This window comes from Myxine glutinosa, chromosome 10 (assembly GCF_964187855.1).
Source record: "Myxine glutinosa chromosome 10, kmMyxGlut1.1, whole genome shotgun sequence".
NCBI classification, from domain to species: Eukaryota; Metazoa; Chordata; class Myxini; order Myxiniformes; family Myxinidae; genus Myxine; species Myxine glutinosa.
The window spans coordinates 14,004,534-14,023,538 of NC_136270.1; the positions used below are offsets into that span (position 1 = coordinate 14,004,534).

Consider the following 19,005-nt stretch of genomic DNA (forward strand, 5'->3'; position numbering starts at 1 on the left):
ATTTGTTAAAGTGGGTCATTTGAACCTTTGTATAAACAGGACATTTACCCATGCTAAATGTTAGATGGTACTTAAATAACTAGAGCAGGGTGAAGTTTCCAAACAAACATTTTGACTGCAAATCAAGAATGTCACTCGTCCTACGATGTAGCCTGCCCACGATTGTTCAAAGTTTGTTATCGTGCAATACATCTAAGTGGTGTATCTCTTCACCCACCAAATCATTTAAAATCATGTCAAAGGTGATCTACACAGATATGTTTAGCTTTGCACAGTTATTGTTCTTTCAGCAATATTTTTTTCCCTTTTATTCCTTACCGATGCACAGGTTGCGATGGTTGACAGTAAGCCATAAATAAAAGTAAAACTTTAATCGAAGTGCTTCCAAACATGGCTTGGGTTTTGAGGATTATTGCCTCCTTCAGTGTGGTAAACAGTCACTTTATGCAGCTACCCAGCAGGCACAGCACAGAACTTTTGAAAACTTTTATGAGTTAATTATTTTGGAAACGATGAGTTGCATTAATGTAAAAAAAAAGAAATAAACCGATGGTAAAAATATATTTAATTTATTGTCCAACATTTATTTTATGGTTCTCATAGACATGGCGTTAACACTATCTTGATAAACAAAATGATAACATTTGCACTTTGCCGTGAAGTCCGTAAGAAAGAACAGACATTAAACAATTTTAAATGTGTTCAAAGCACTATAGTTAAAAAAAACAAACATAAACACTGAAAAACCTTTGAACACATTGAAAAATGAATTATCTGATCATGATTGTCAAGTTTTGAGTATAAATATATATCGTGTATATCATTCAAGCAATGTTTTCTGAATCTGCAGTTTTGACGAATGGCGTTTGTACTTGTTATTAAATGGAATATCAGTTTCACTGGGATAGAGTTTGCAGAGCGATGTGAGATTTCACTCCTTAAGTTCATGGCTGTGCATCGTTAGTTCAGCAAATAGAAAAATCCTTAAAACTTGTTTTTTAAGCAAAGTTAAAATTTTGATCTATACAAAAAAAATGAGAGAATTTCCATTGAAGTTTTTTTTGCTGCAAATCATTTGCTTGCTTCATTCACAAAACAAACATGCCATGGAGTATCTCAAAAAAACTTGAATTTGATTCTAAAAGAATCATGACGCTTTATGTTAAACCTACACTTTTCGGTAAAGGTCATAAAATTATGACATATGTCATGTGTCAACATGTGTTTAACAACAGTGGAAAAGTTTGGGCGATGAAAAAGAAATTATTCTGCCGAACAATATTTCGTTTCCAAGTCACGTGACAGATTACACCTGCTGGCATGGATGTACGATACGGTTGAATTTGTTTCATCCAGGTTCAGCCCCAAATCAATGGGAAACGAAAACATTTGATGATTTCACGCAGGTGTATCTGAAGGTTTCTTTTGTTTCTGGTTTGATCAAATCCCCCACTCTTATCCCATTGCATCCGGCCTATCATACTTCAAAAAAAGAATGAACGAGAAATGGCAATTTGTTTTGGCAAAAGGTTCAACTTTATTTTGTTTTGCCTTTCCTAGCATTGTACCAATTCGTTCATCTTGTACTGCACCAGCTTTAATCTTTACATAATCCATATTTAAATGTAGTTGTAAAATATTGTCTAGCGAACACGATGGCCTGCAAATGATTTTCCATCGGCAGTGTATTTATGTTAAATTAGGATTTGCCATAGGTAGTGCGAAGGAGAACAGGTCATTATTGGGAAAAATATAAACAAGAAAAAGGAAGGAAATGATTCATAAAATGTTTTTTTTTTCATTTCATAGATCTATATGAAAGAAATAGTCTACCTGCTGTAACAGATACAAATAATGTTCTTTTGTTTGAAATGGGCCTAACGATAGACTGAAACAAACAAAACACGATATCAATGTATCCACACTAAATGTGTTCCTATAACATGCCTTTTCCATCTTGTTATATACTTGGCCCAGGCATAATTTAATGTTTTACATGATGTGTTGGGATCTCTTTTGAACGACTTCTTAGCAACACATTATTTTATTTGTAAGTGATCATTAAACACCTTTGTCAATCCTTCTGGGTGTCTGAAATCTTTCTTTTTTTCAGCAGCAAGCATCTTGAGAAACCTACAAAGAAACTTCAATAAGTAAAAGGCCTTTGAGGGCATCACATTTCTAGAGTATCCACAAACCATTATCAATTTACTTAATTAATTGTATACTTAATTTAACTTCCATGTTTCATTATCTATGTCTGATTTAATTATATTCAGACCGGCTGTCAGGGTAGCTTAGAAGTTGGCACACTTTGAGCCGTCTAGCCTGGGTTTTAATCCTGACTCAGTTATAAACTGCCATCCTGGTGTTTGGTGAGGCATCAATGCATGTACCGTTCATCAGATGGACGTTAACCTGGAAGACCTGTCTGCTAGCATTGGTGGCGTCGGTGAGCATTAAAGGTGCCAGTGTACCCTTCGTGAAGAGTAGGTGAGCTATTACCATCAGCTTGAACAAATTACAAACTCTACGTTCACCCCTCTCCATCCGACCTCCCCCTCCACCTGACCCCACAAGTTGGGAATAATTGGGACCATGAAAGAAGATTATACATGTGTGTGGAAAGATTACAAGGTGAGCAGCAGGAAGATTACAGGTACAGATTACAAGTTCGGAGGATTTGCTCACCTTGTAATCTTCTTGCTGAAATGGACAAAATCATGAATATACTCGGTGACAATGGTTATCCGGAGCATATAATTTAGTAAGGGAAACATATGAAAATCTGTTAACTAAATTGTTACCAAAAAATTTCTTCACCAATATGTTTCTAAAGGTGTGTAATAACATGTGTTAAAATGTTGAAGGTCAACTCCCGTGGGAAACCCAGAAAAAAAGCTGTTGAATTCGGGTACCGAAAAATTATTTTCGAGAATTTTTAATTTTTTTTAATCGGCCCTTAAGTAACTTATGAGGGGTCAAATAAGGGTTTTTCATGATTCTGAGTTGATTGTTAACATTTATATTTCACCACAGACACTCCTTTGTGGAAAAATAATTTCTAAATATATCTCATTTTCTACTTTGCAGGACATGGAGTCTAGCAATATGGATGAAGACGTTACTCCACCTGTGCTCAATTGCTTCATCTGTGCACGCTCGGATACACCAGCTGAAAGGCTCATACAGGCAACTCCAAAGGGATACTCAACTTTATTGAAACAAGCAGAAACTGTCGAAAATGTTACTGTTGTGGAACGTATGAAGGAGGCTCAAAAGGAAGGAAAACTGAGGTACCACCAGAAGTGTAAAAATGATCTGTACAACAACTTTGTTGCAACCACCAATAAGTCAGCTCAAGCATCAAAGGCAGAGAAAGAGTCATCAAAGTTGAAGAGAAGACGCACTACTTGTGAGTTCAGTTCATCAACTGGCTGCAGTTCTAGAAGATCACAGTCAGTTGACCTCCTGTATAAGGATGTATGCGTTCTTTGCAACCAACCAGCCCAGCTCTACAAAAATAATCCAGCACAAGCTAGAAAGAAATACAGAGTGCCAGATAATTTGACTGCAGATACACTGAAGGCAAGCTTGCTGAAGACAGCACGGAGTCGCGGGGATGACTGGGGCACTGAAGTCACTGGACGCCTGGAAGGGATCAACGACTTGGTAGCAGAAGAAACACTGTACCATTTGCGATGCAAACTTATGTTTGCGAGAGGTGACAGTTTGTCCAAGACTGATGAGGAAGGAAAAAGGAAGAGAGGACAGAGGAGTATTGATGAGGGCGAGAGGCAGTTTTTATTGAATTCTGCGAATGGTTAGACTCAGAATTAGAGCATGGGGTAATGAACATGGACCAAGTCCATGAAAAGCTGCAGGAGTTTGATCAGTCACCAGAGAAGAGCCTTTCTTATTCAAAGCATTGGCTAAAGATAAAACTTCTAGAGAAATACGAAGACACCTTGTATTTCACAACACAGGAAAGAAGGGCAGATGTACTCTGTCTCAAAGATGGCACCGACAATATTCTGCGAGCGCATCATGCTAATCTTGACCATGGAGATGAGAAGACTCAGATCATAAAGACGGCACTCAAGTTCATATCCAATGATATTGCCTTGATTGATTTAGGTCCAAAGTCATACCCCACCACACACAGTATGACTGACATCGATAGTCAGCTGACACTTGTTCCTGCAAGCCTTCAGATGTTCTTGAGACCGATTGTCAAGACAGACGAAAGAGTTGCCGTTTGGGGGCAGAATTTTATTAAGGCCTGTCGACCTCGGTCTGGAGTATTGCCACACCAAATGGGGCTTGCCATACAACTTGATCATAGATTTGGGTCAAAATGGATGCTCAACAAGTTCCACCGGCTGGGATACACTGAGTCTTACACGGAGACACAAAACTACAAATACTGCTTCCTTAATAGTAGGAGTGGAGATGATGTTCCAGATACTTCTGGCACTCTTGACACCATTGTGGAGGAAACCGATGAACAGATCAATGATGAGGTTGCGGTTGATGCTGCGCTTGAGGATCAATCAGTGATGACAGCCAAAGTGCCAGCCAGTGAAAGTGAATTGTCAAGTAATGATCAGGTGGTCTTTATGGAGGTTGGGGAAACAAACAATGCAGTCACTCAGTTTGTTGGAGACAATATAGATTTAAACATTGTCTCTATTCACGGAAACACTCCCTTTCACTCAATGGGTTGGATCGAAGTCACCTCTCTGGCACCACCGTTGCTAGATCCACAGACAACAGCAGCTTTCCCCCGGGTGAAGTTGAAGGCACTTGACAAAGCTAAGATCCTGAGAGGAACTGAAGTAAAGATTATTCCATTTATGAACAGGAAACAGATAGGAACGAACGCGATCATGTTTCTCCCCCTCGCTGAGCTTTCCTCCTCCCTGGCTCATGATCAGCCACTCCTCACTCCAGGTGACACACTCTGGGCAGCGGGGTGGGTGATCAAAGCCAACGATCCTGAGTTCCCACACTCCAACTGGAATGGCTGGATGAAGAGAATCCATGCTAATGATGCAAAGCAGAGCACACAGATCGAGTTCCTCCCAGTTATTGAAGGAGACCCTAATGAACAGTGATTCAGGCTGGTACTGCGATTTTCAAGTACATTTACCATGGACGAGATACTACATTGGGTGAAATTCGGTACAACATGTTCTCAAGGAAGGCAGCGGCAGGAGTGATCAAACCAGAGACTCTACCTCCAACAGAGGGTGCAGCTGCACAACATTCACTCCGTGCCTACCTGCAGACCCGGGACTGGATCCTTCTACAGAGCATGTCTCTGAACCCCAGTGACTATGGATGGACAATAGGTGTGCATGGGTATGAGCCAGTTCCAACACTGGACCCCATGGCTCCTGAGGAGCTATTGCAGTTCACAAGCTGTAATTGTCATGGAGATTGCAGCAACCGGCGATGCAGCTGCAAGAAGAATGGGGTCACGTGCATCTCGGCCTGTGGAGTCTGTAATGGCATTACATGCAGAAACTGCAGTCATGATGTTGTTGAGTCTGAAGAAGACATAGACAATGACTGTTGAAACTTCTGACATTGTGAATGAGAAATAACTCTTGAGTATTATATATGTATGTGAAATAAAAGCTACTTTGTGTGTAAATGTAAAAGTGAAAATATAAATGTTAACAATCAACTCAGAATCATGAAAAACCCTTATTTGACCCCTCATAAGTTACTTAAGGGCCGATTAAAAAAAAAAAAATTCTCGAAAATAATTTTTCGGTACCTGAATTCAACAGCTTTTTTTCTGGGTTTCCCACGGGAGTTGAACTTCAACATTTTAACACATGTTATTACACACCTTTACAAACATATTGGTGAAGAAATTTTTTGGTAACAATTTAGTTAACAGATTTTTTTTTTTTTTTTTTTTTTTTTTTTTTTGTATACAAGATCGAGGCTCGTGAAAGAGCGAACATTAATCACACAGAAAGACAAACAGACACATAAAACAAATAACATCGGGAGCGGTAGACAAGATGGGGAGAGAGGGGGAAGGACACAAACACAACATTTGAGAGCAGGGACATCGAGAGAACTGTGGGAGGGAGAGGGCTTCGGGGAGGAGGCATGTGAAGGGGGGGGGGGGGGGAGGGTGGGAGAGGTATAAACATATGGACACTGCCAGGATTTCCAGGAAAGAAGTTGGAATTTCAAACAAGGTGGATCTGGGGTGAATTAGTGGGGGTAGAAAAGATCAAGGTTATGGATGGGGGAAGATAAGAGATGGTGGTGAACAGCTGTTTTAAAGACCTGGAGGGAGGAGAGGGATTGAAGGGAGTGTGGGAGTTTGTTCCACAGGCGGGAGAAAAGAGGAATGAAAGAGTGAAGGTGAGCAGAGAGCCGAGATTTCGGCAGTTTAACCATCAGAGGGTTGCTGGCAGATCTTGTGCGACCTGTAGGAATATTTGGGGGACAGAGCACAGAGAGAGCTGGGGGAGCAAGGCCGGAGAGGAGTCGGTAGAAAACAGAAAGGCCACCTACCTGCCTGCGGTGAGTGAGTGAAAGGCCCTCAGAGATAGCTTCATCGCGGGAGATTCCAATGATTTTGAAAGCTTTGGATTCAACAGCGTGAAGCCGAGCCAGGTGTGAGGCAGGAGCACCAGCCCATAGGGGAGAACAGTATTCCATTGAGCTGCGGATGAAAGCCTTGTATGTGGTGAGGAGCTCAGGTGTGCCGAGGAAGGACTTCGCACGACGGAGGATGCCCAGTCGGCGACTGGCTTTGGAGGCCAGCTTGGAAATGTGGTTTTCCCAAGAAAGATCATGGCAGACAGTGAGACCCAAAAGCTTGAGTGACAGAACTTCTTGGAGAGGATTGTTGAGAAAGTAGATGGGAGGGTTGTCCAGTCGATCTTTTCGGAGAGACATAGTAAGAGAGTGAGATTTGTCAGGATTGTTAGACTTGTTCCACTTGTTTGACCAGTCTGTGATTTTGTCCAGGTCTTCAGAGAGTGAGGAGGCTGCAGACTGCCGATCTGAGGGAAGAGGAATGGAGCGGCAGAGAGTGTAGTCATCAGCAAAGAGATAGAGAGGATTTTCCAGAGAGTCAGAGAGATCATTGATAAAGACCAGAAAAAGCACAGGGCCCAGCACACTTCCTTGGGGAACTCCAGCCTGAACAGGAAGGGGAGATGAGAGAAATCCATTCAGGGCCACACGTTGACTACGACCAGAGAGGAAGTCCGCAAGCCATGCATGGAGATTTCCATGGATACCATAGGAGGAGAGTTTGGTGAGCAGAGCTGGGTGCCAGACCGTATCAAAGGCCCTTGATATGTCAAGGGAGACAGCTCTGATTTCCTGTTTGGCATTGAGGACCTCCATCCATTGTTGAGACAGCAGAAGCAGCATGTCCAGAGTAGAGTGACCTGGTCTGAAACCAAATTGATGATCAGAGATCAAGCCATTGGAGAAGAGGAAAGATTTCATATCCGAAGCAATGATGGATTCCATGACTTTGCTGATAATTGGGAGCAGGCTGATTGGTCTGTAGTTGCAAGGATCTGTTTTTGCACCTTTTTTGTGTAAAGCGGTAATGTTAGCTGATTTCCAGGATGCTGGCAGATGACCTTGAGCAAAAGATAGGGTGAAAAGAACAGAGAGAGGGTGAGATAGAGCGGCAGAGCAGGATTTTAGGACCCGTGGGCTGATGCCGTCTGGTCCAGTTGCAGAATCAGAGTCGAGGTTTGACAAAAACTCCTCCACCTTGTCAGGAGAGAAGGACACAGAGTCCAGGAGCAGTTGGGTTCGACTGGGAAAGGTGGGAACAGAGAGAGATGGGTTTGGGACTAAGGATTTCGAGGCGAACACAGAGTTGAGGCATTCGGCTTTGTCACGTGCGATGTCAACTGTGTGGCCATTTGAGGTAAGGGAGGGGATGGAGGGGGAACAAACACCAGAAACGGATTTGACCAGACGCCACCAGGATTTGGAGGAAGGAGACAGGTTTGAAAGTTCATTCTTGAGTGAGGAGAGATAGTGCTTCCTGGCACTCCTGAGGGTAGACACACACTTGTTCCGAGCTTGGTGGAAGGAACTGAGATTTCCTTCAGTTGGATTAGCCTTCCAAGAGGCAAAGGCAAGTTGTTTCAGGGCAACTGCCTCACCACAAGATTCAGTGTACCATGGACGGGAGGAAGGGTAAGACAATTGAAGGCGAGATGGGATAAATCTGTGCATGAGAGAGATCAGTTTGCTTTGGAAGAATTCCCAGGAAGAATTGATGTCAGAGGCAGTGGAGATGGGAGACCAATCCAGACGATTGATGGCTGCTTGAAGACCGTCCCAGTCGGCCTGAGTGAAATGCCAGACTCGTCGACGCTGAGGAGGCTCTCTGAGAATGGCCAGAGAGATGTCCACTTTGACAAGCACATGATCAGAAGAACCGATTGGAGCAGAAGAAGAGCAGCAGACATTAGCAGGGAAGTTTGTCATAACCAAGTCTAGAAGAGAAGATACTCCATTGGCTGAGATCCGGGTCGGGAAATTGACAGATTGTGTCAATCCCAGTGAGTCACAGAAGTCCTTTGCTGAGGTGCCATGACTAGTGAGAGAGGAACCCACACCCAACCAGGTGGCATGATGACAGTTGAAGTCACCACATATGAGGAAGAGAGAGTTGGGATGAGTGGATAGAAGTTGGTCCATGTTGTCAGACATTGAAATGTAGATGGAGTCATCACTGTTTGGGGGACGGTACAGAACACATATGAACAAAAGGTGGGAGCGGTGGGAGATTTGTGAAATATCTCATAAAATGCCCTTACTAATTAAGAGATATGTGCACATGATTCTTAACACGATAAAGGAACACAATTCACAGTCTACTTTGTTCCTTTTTTTCCAATGTCGAAGCTGTATCTCGGATCTGGCTGGGGCTTTCGGAATTGAATTTTGCACCAATAATGGAAATAAAAAGTATGCGGTGTTGACATAATTTTTTGGCCTTGACTTAATTTTAAGGTCCTGACCTCATAGACAATTTAACATTTATCAGCATAACTCGACTTTGTCTGATAGGAACGGAATTGCCCTTTCTAGATTGCCTTGAGTAAAGACAAGTTTTTGCTTATTTACATCATACTGCTCATAACCCTTCCAGTTAAAGGTGTTAGTTAAAGTTTGTCAGTTAAAGGTAAACTTAGTTAAAGTTAGTTAAAGGGTCAAATCGCTGTCTGAAAAAAATGCGTTTTTTTGCATTTTTGCATTTTTTAAAGCATTTTTTTGCATTTGCTTTTTCTTTTTTTTTGCATTTTTGCATTTTTTGCATTTTGCATTTTTTGCATCGCCCAATTTTTCCAATTTGGAATCTAAAAGACCGCTTGGCCTTCCAAGATGTCCTTGCATCGTAACAGTGTACCTGCTCTGAAGTTGTACATCTGACATTTGATTCGTGTATTTGACCTACTTTTTTCGGATTGTGACCGAATTAACAAAAACCACCTTTTTCATAATAACTTGAATAATTCTCCTCCGATTTTCATGATGTTGAGTTTTTTTGATAGATCGTAGACTGGGACATATTTTATCAATTTACACTCTATTCCTAAATGTCAAAGGTCAAGGTCATATGGCGATCCGAAAAAAATATGGCCACCATATGGAATCCATCTTAGTTTAGCCATATGGAATCCATTTCCATATGACACTCCCCAAAGTAACCTTAACAGGTTATAAAGCTTTAAAATAAACTTCTGGAAGATGTAAATTACTATTTTCATTATAGACAACATTGATTGGTCGGAAATATAAATTATACAGTCAAGCAAAATATATTGACCATTTGATCCAGGATTTATCTGTCATCTGATCTGAGCGTTCTTCTTATCCGTAGAAGTTTTAATTAGGGTTAATTACACGGTATCTGGGTCATGCGTCCAGCAAGTCACCGAACAACATGCACACGTTTACGCGAACAATAGTACCTTCCGTGAGTACGTAATAAATAGTTTCGGGCAAACTTAATGCGTGCGTGAGCTCAAAACACTTTCTGTAACTGTGCAGTAAAACATCGTCATGACGAGATAGTTCGTAGAAGTGTCAAAAGCAATTTGGACGAGATCAAATTTCCATTTCCTCGTTTCCGTAAAGTTTTGCAAATAAAGTTTGTATTTGTTTCGTGCTACTACTTTGTTTTTGTTTGTCTTGTGGCTCTGGAAAGTGGAAATGCGTTTGCGTTCACATCACGGAAGGAGAGTCGAGACTCGAGAGACGAGGATCAGCAGTGATGGCCGCACACGTGCGTCAAGATTCACTGCCGAGCGTAACGCGCAAGCGAACCAATGGATCCTCAGAGGCTGGAGACGAGGTGAGGAAATTTGTTGTAATGTCAAATATCAATGTGTGGTGAGTTATCTCCATATGTCGGTTTGAGAAGGTGGAACGAAGACCTCGCAGGTCTCAAAGTATCCACCTTCATGTGTGTGTACAGTATACTATATATTATATATCTCAGCATACACACACACACACACACACACACACACACACACACACACACACACACACACACACACACACACACACACACACACACACACACACACACACACACTCTCAGATACACACACACACACACACACACACTCAGATACACACACACACACTCAGATACACACACACACACACACACTCTCAGATACACACACACACACACACACACACACACACACACACACACACACACACACACACACACACACACACACACACACACACACACACACACACTCACTCACTCAGATATACACACACACACACACACACACACACACACACACACACACACACACACATTCAGATACACAGACACAGACACACACACACACACACATGCACTGTTACACACACACACACACACACACACACACACACACACACACACACACACACACACAACCCCACACACACTCAAATACACACATGCAGATACACATACACACACTGCACTGTTGCGCGCACACACACACACACACACACACACAAACACACACACACACACACACACACACACACACACACACACACACACACACACACACTGCTCACATGTGCATGGAAAGAAAGTGGAAGCTTCAGTAAGGAGTCTGAGGTTCTGTTTGTGGGATAATTCGTCGGTTTCCAATACAATGAAGTTTTCTCAGTGAGTTAAATGGACGAAAAGGAAATGATTCGTTGGATGGAATTGACGGAATAATTTGTGGTTTTATATATATATATTTTACTTTTTGTAGATGTGCAAACCAGCCAGACGGACATTATACACCACCCATTAAACTTGGTGCTTCCACTCACACAATGCATTGTCAGAGCCCACTTTTGTTCACCTCACATGTGCATGGAAAGAACGTGGAAGCACTAGTATGGAGTCCCATGTTCCATTTTAAGGGAATTCATTCACAATGGTGTGTGGAATATGTGTGGAGTTTTCTGCAATTCTCGTTTGACAGCATGAATGAAATGAATGAATGAATGATCGTTTTAAGGCCATTTTTCCCCACTAGAGCAGGGGTTAGCCTTGCGGGCCCCATGACAATCATGGTTCCCTGTTTGAGGCAATGTTTTTATGGCCGGATGCCCTTCCTGACGCCAATCCTTGGTCACGCTCTTACGATGCGCAGGGATACGGTGTACCTATTCTAAACCGGGGTACACACTGTGATCATTCATCCCAGCAAGCTGGTACTCAATTTGCCGACCTCGGAAGGATGACAGGCTGAGTCAACCCCCCTGGTGTTAATTCAGCGATCGACCGGGATTCGAACCCAGGATCCCAAGCCAGCACCCTAACCGCTAAGCCAACACCAGGCCACCAACACCAGCCAACACCAACAAAACAAGGAATAAATTACATCAACAACTCCCATGGGAATCTCATGATAAATCTTGGCACCCAAGCTATATTACATCAAAAATGTGTCGTTGCATAATATTGCATCAAAGCATAATATTCACTAACTGTTTACACTGGTAAAGTTTCTCGGTAAAGTAAATTGACAGTTAATTATACTTTGACAGAATTGGCTGAATAGTTTGTGTTTTTGTTTTTTAATGTTCCGGTAGATGTGCAAGTCAACGACTGAGCATAAAAACCATGTGCGCAACAAAAACTAATAGAACTCGAAATTCCTTGATAAATCGATATTTATAAACCTCCGCATGCACTGTCTGGACGCAGGACCTCTTAAATGAGGTATCATTCAGCATTATACGTGCTGTGGTTACGACGTTTACCCTGATCAGACACAATCAGGCAATTCGCATTTATACATCGAATAGATTGATTACCTTGTTTAATGTGATGGTTATGTCTTGGCTTATTCGTTGCAAGGGAAGTTGTTGGTATTTAAAATAATCTTGTTTCCTTTAGAAGTCTTTTCTACTGATTTACAGATAATTGTTTCAAAAAAGCCTTTTTACAAGTTTGAAGCTGTTTGCAATATGCAGTCAACAAAGACCTTAATAGTGCCGACCGCCACCATGCTACCGGCCGTTACTGCCTTGCGACCCGAGGGGAGGGGATTGGGGCAGCAAAGATCATAAAATTGGCATCGTTACCGTTTGGGCTTGCACTCTTATTTAACGTTTGAATTTCCAAAATAGCAAATTATCATTGTCGATTAATTTGATTTTATTCTTGACATCTGCAGTTGCTGCTTTTTGCGAACACCAGTGGTGGGCAAGATTCCAAGACCTGCATTGATGAAGATGAAGATTCATCAGACGAAGAGTCAAGCGTGTATTCTGGTACGTCAGGAGCGACTTTTATTTTTCATTAAATATGTTTATTGATTTGAACTACCTAAAGGATATTTCAGGAATGTGTGGTTTGGAAAGTTTTGTTATATAATTGCAGATTACTAGAAAATTGAGGTCTTGGAGAACCGTACATGTTGATTAAAAAAAACAAAAAAAACTTTTGAAACATTATTACAAGGCTCAAAGTGGAGCTTGTGTGTACATAAGTAACATGGAGCACAAACACCTGGCAAGACATCAGTGTACCACCTTAACATGGATTATAGTGGTATTAGTAGACGATCGACGAATGTGGGATTTGAACCTGGACTCCCCACTTAATGAGTCAGGGATTCATCTGGGAATACTAAAAGTTCAACTATCCCAAATAGGTTTAACTAAACATAATTGAAGTATTGGCATGAGAACATTTCGCAAATTCCTTTACCTTGTACAGCTAGGCTTTGTTATCGAGGTCAAAGTAGGCATGTTCATGTTACCATCTGAATTGCTGGCTTGTGATTTGTGGAACCCAGGTTCAAATCCCATATATATTTCTTATGTTTATCCATCATCTACTGGTTATCTAATTCCGTCAAGTCTTGTCTGACTTCTGGTGACATTCGTGATCCGAAATCCCCCAAACATCCTGATCCTGCGCTGAAGTTCCCGAAGCTCTGGCAGAGACAGCTTGGTTGCAGTCTTTCCCCATCCATCCAGCACATACACGGTCTGCCCCTTCTTCTTTTTCTTCTTCTTCCTCCTCTTATTTTTCTTCTTCTTCTTTCAACCATCATACCCAGCATGGTTTATTTAGTTTTCTGTACACATGATGTGTCCAAAGTATGACAGTTTCTGTTTTCGCATCAGCCCTTCAAATGTATTTTTAACATTCGTTTCCGACACCACATTTCTAAACTGTCAATCTTCCTTTATTTCTTTTCACTTCTTCTATAACTCATCCGAATTAGAGAGGGTAATAATTAAAAGAGAGGCTGAGTAGGGTCGAGGATGATGTGGTTGAGCTTGAAAGTGGTTGGATGTCAATGAAAGATAGTCTGTTGGGAGCCGTTGGTGAGGTATGTGGATGGACAAAAGGACCACCAAGGCACTCGGAAACATGGTGGTGGGATGATGAAGTTGGAAAAAAGAGGATTGACGTGAAGAGGAAGAAGTTCAAGGAGTGGCAGAAGGCGAAGGGTACGGGGGCAGAAAAGGCAGAGCATGAAAGTTATAAGGCAGCCAAGAAGGCTGCAAAGAAAGAGGTAGCAAAGGTGCAGGAGGCACGTAGGAAAATGTTCGGAGAACGCTTGGATTCGGAAGAGGGTCAGAAAGCGGTATTCAGGATTGCAAAGCAGATAGCGAAAGAGAGGTGTGATGTGATGGGGGTGAGTTGCTTGAAGGATGAAGTGGGACAAATCGTTGTCGGCCCAGATGGAATTAAAGGAAGACGGAAAAGATATATGGAAATGCTGTTGAATACAGAGAATGAATGGGATGGCAACATAGAGAGTAACCCAGTTTTAGGACCGGCAGAGAAGATAACTGAGAAGGAAGTTGAGGAAGCGATAAAAGCAATGAAGGGTAGAAAAGCGGGAGGGCCGACGGGAGTTGTAGGGCAAAACAAGGAGGGATGCAGAAAATAGGGCAAAATGGAGAAGATTGTCATGGGGACCGCAAGGCTAACCCCCGCTCTAGCAGGGAAAATGGCCTTTAAAATGCATGTTGTTGTTGTTTGTATGACTCATCCATCCACAGCATTCTCCAGCCACTTCTTGGCTTGTTTTGTCACATCTTTGTAAATCCTGACATAACTGAATCTCCCCAATGCAAATGGTCCATCAATTTCTCATCCACATTCTCCACTCACTTCCATCTTAGAACCCAGGAAGATGAAACTTTCTACCATTTCCATGTGATCGTTTCCCAATCTACTAATGTACTTGTAATTGATGTAAAAATCCATTGATGTTTACTAATATCTGTCCAGCATGTGATTTATGCACAAGCTCCACTACAAGCCTTGGATGAATGTGAAACAAACCACCAGTCTCATCCAACATTGTTCAAATTTGTCATACCACGTAATTTCCTCCACCAACAAAGGTGGATGGAGGTTGTGTTTTCACCCCGTCTGTTTGTTACTTGCCAATTTATATTTTTTTGACAAGTATGTTGATCACTCCTGTATGTGTGTCTGTGTGTGTCCATGTGTGTGTGTCCATGTGTGTGTGTGTCCATGTGTGTGTGTGTCCATGTGTGTGTGTGTCCATGTGTGTGTGTGTCCATGTGTGTGTGTGTCCATGTGTGTGTGTGTCCATGTGTGTGTGTGTGTCCATGTGTGTGTGTGTGTCCATGTGTGTGTGTGTGTCCATGTGTGTGTGTGTGTCCATGTGTGTGTGTGTGTCCATGTGTGTGTGTGTGTGTGTGTGTGTGTGTGTCCGTGTGTGTGTGTGTCCGTGTGTGTGTGTGTCCGTGTGTGTGTGTCCGCTCACTTATACTTGCCTACAGGTCACAATTTTAAACCTCGGCCAAAGGTCAACCACTTTTCTTCAAATTTCTAAAATCCTCAATTTTCATCCGATTGACTTGAAATCTGAATATGATTTACATATCAGTGAACTGAAACCCACCACCAACTATTTTTGAGGACAACATAGGCCAAAAGGTCAACAACATTTCAAATTTCTAAAATCCTCAATTTTCATCCGATTCACTTCAAATTTGAATTGGATTTTCATATCAGTGAAAAAAAAACATTGCCTCAAACAGGGAACCATGATTGTCATGGGGCCCGCAAGGCTAACCCCCGCTCTAGTGGGGAAAATGGCCTTAAAACGATCATTCATTCATATCAGCAAACTGAATTCAACCACCAACTATTTTTGAGGTCAAAATGATGCTCTACTGAGTGCCATTCTACTTTGTTCTCTTTTGCCAAGTGTCACTCTATGAGTGATTTTTCATTTGTTTGTTTGTTTGTTTGGTTGTTTCTCTGTCTGTCTGTTTGTTTGTGTCTGTTTGTTTGTCTGTGAACAATATATCTGAAAACGTTGTGGACAGACTTGAACGAAACTTGGTAGAGTGGTTGTGTATGTGACAAGCGTGAATTGATTCAACTTTGATGAAGATTCGAATCCGGATCAGATAATTTTAAAAGTGATTGTTCCCCATTGAGTGATAGGGCTAAAATCGATATATAGCATAATATCTCAAAAGTTATGGATGGATTTGGACGAAACTTGGTGGGCAGGATGTGTGTAACAAGACCGAATCGATTCGATTTTGGTGAGGATCCGAGTATGGATTCGATATGAGATTTATTTATATTTTAAATTGATTCTTCACCATTGAGAGATCGGGTGAAACGTGCAATATAACATGATATTTAAGAAAGTTGTGGACGAGTTATGACTAAACGAAGAGGATGAGTTGCTTCGGTGACAAGAACAAGCCAATTTTGGTTCAGGTTCAGGTCCGATTTTGATTCAGGTCCGAATCCAGATCCAGCCTATCAGAGGGATACAAAACATAAACTGTTCAGCCTGGCAGAGGTATGCGCTCTACCACGTGTCGTTCTAGTTTGTACATTTTATGCTACTCTCAGTATCCTTCAAAGATAAATAAATGAGCTCCTCTTCGAGCTTGATGCATTGCAAATGTACTTGTGGGCCATTCTTTGTATCTCAAATAAATATTGATGTCACTTCCATCTGTGCCATCCCAACGAGTATATACCGACAGGAACGCTTGTAATGCAAGATACACAAAACTGGAAACATTACAGTCCTTCGTGCCATTTACCATTTACGCTATAATGTACTGCACTGCACCCCTTATCTTGTACCAAAGCAGACACAAATGGTAACGCACAGTCGTTCAACATTCCCCAAACTGCAAGGGAGCCCATTTATTTTGCCAGGAGGTTACCGTGTGAGTCCAGACAATGCCATGACTTAATGTGGGATTTGTGTCTGGCCTTGTGCTTGCAAGCATAAATGGAGTAGGTCTGCATTGTTTGTTTGTGCAAAAATGATGGTATTTCTGATGCTCGGACCATCGATCCTCTTGCATCACGTCGGAGCAAAGAAAGTGATTGGATTGCCATTCCCTTCACATTCCACGACATTCCTCAATATGCTATGCTTTCTACCTCATCCCACTCAACATCTAAAATACAGAGTGGCCCAAAAGTCATGTCCTTTAGGGATTTATATAAACTAGTGCCCCATAGGATTATGAGTAATTAGGAAAATAATATTTTTACTAAAATAATGTTATTACTAGTTGTCGAATAATGTTGTTGAACATTTATTATGATGTTTCCTTGGATTTAATACAATCACTTTGTTGCTTGACTTTTGGGCCACCCTGTATATAATAGTCTAATGCTGTCTGTTTCTGTCCCACTCTGAAACACAAATGCTCTTCTAACAGAAAAAAAAAATAGTAAGTATAAGTTGCTTCAAATTAATCCAAACCTGTGGGAAAATTGTAAAAAAAATTAAATTGGACAAAAATTTGAACCCAGGCGGTGTAAAAGCAAGAAATATCTTCTGAGCCTGTCGCTCCAGAAATATCTTCTTTTTTTTTTCTATGCTGTTAACAACTATATAACGTCCCATTTTGGAGTTCTTTCAACTAGTGCAAGAATAAGAGGCTTCCTTTTTTACTTTTTATCTTGTGGTATTTTACCATGGGCTGTGGTATTCTTGTGGTATTTTCTGCTGACACAAGTATAAAGGTGAATATGCCATTTGGAAGCTCCGTAGAGAAGATACTCAATGATAAAATATTTAGAACCTGAAAATCAATTCAACTTTAACCATAACTTGAATAAAGGGAAGGAACCACCTTTAGAGGCTTTTTTTACCATACTTGTGGTATTCTACTAGTACTCGTAAAGACTTAATATTTGAGTTTTAACGAATTATGATCTCATTACATTCGTATCTTACCTGTAACTTCAATAATGTTCATTTCTCTGCCATGCATATGAGCATAAATGTACAGTAGCTGCCATTGAGCACTTCAGTGAAATTTTAGACTCGGTTAGGGTGCCGGCTTGGGATCCTAGGATCCTGGGTTCGAATCCCGGTCGATCGCTGAATTAACGCCAGGGGGGGTTGACTCAGCCTGTCATCCTTCCGAGATCAGCAAATTGAGTACCAGTTCACTGGTAATTCCCTGTGTGTTGCAAAAGGCGATTTACAGGGTTGGCAGCAGGAAGGGCATCCGGCTGTAAAACATTGCTTCAAAAAGGGGACCACGGTGCCAGAAAAAGGCCAACCCCCGCTCCGTGGGGACAAATGGCCTCTAAAGGTGGTTCCTTCCCTTTATTCAAGTTATGGTTAAAGTTGAATTGATTTTCAGGTTCTAAATATTTTATCATTGAGTATCTTCTCTACGGAGCTTCCAAATGGCATATTCACCTTTATACTTGTGTCAGCAGAAAAGTTCTTTGACATTGGCCTACCATTTTCAAAGTTAAAGGTGCCACTTATTACGTATAAGTGTCAATAAAATTTGTTACGTTGTAAAAAAAATAGGACCGTGTGTCGTGAAGCTCACCTGGACCAGGAGCAGCAGTCACTCAAATCCCCCACAAACCCCATAAAACCCCGATATTTTTAATGCTGTCAACAAACTTTGGTACATCATGGACGATGAAAGTTGTGATCAAGTGTCATTGAAATTGTGTGTGCAGTTTCAGAGAAGAGAGCAAATACCTATTTTGGGGGGTTGCTAGGGTTAGGGTTAGGGGGTTGTTAGGGTTACTCACTAACTGACCACACTGCTTGATCGCATAAGCTCACCGGACTAAAGTCCAGTTGAGCTAAAAATGCAAACGATTAAAAACATCCTTTTATCAAAATGATAACTGAACTTGGAATGATCCGACGCAGTATAAACGTGTTGATGAAGATGTTGTAACGAAAGGAGGGTGACTGGTGAGTGTGTCCTCTTGGCATCTAGAGGGCACTGTTTCTCCAGCTATCGTAGAATGTTGGACGTCTTAAATGGAATTCGAACTTGCATGTCTATATACATGGAGAGCTGTGTAATCACCTAGCCCTAGATAAATATAATGACAAAAAGAGAAGCATTTATTTCCCACAAACCCATTGAATAAAGCAGTTTGGTCTTATCTTACAGGATAAAGTCCACCATTTACAAAATGGATCGGAAGGACGATTAAACCTTTTT

General features: G+C 41.5%; 1 protein-coding gene across 1 annotated transcript in view; it reads left to right on the forward strand.

Moving 5' to 3' along the window:
- Positions 1–10,077: 10,077 nt before the first annotated feature.
- BOP1 (BOP1 ribosomal biogenesis factor) overlaps positions 10,078–19,005 on the forward strand; it is a 200,002-nt gene continuing 191,074 nt past the window's right edge. Inside the window, exons 1-2 of the mRNA XM_068102104.2 lie at positions 10,078–10,369; positions 12,711–12,807. Coding sequence (XP_067958205.1) covers positions 10,289–10,369; positions 12,711–12,807 — 178 coding nt within the window. The 5' untranslated portion in view covers positions 10,078–10,288. The remainder of the gene's footprint in view (positions 10,370–12,710; positions 12,808–19,005) is intronic.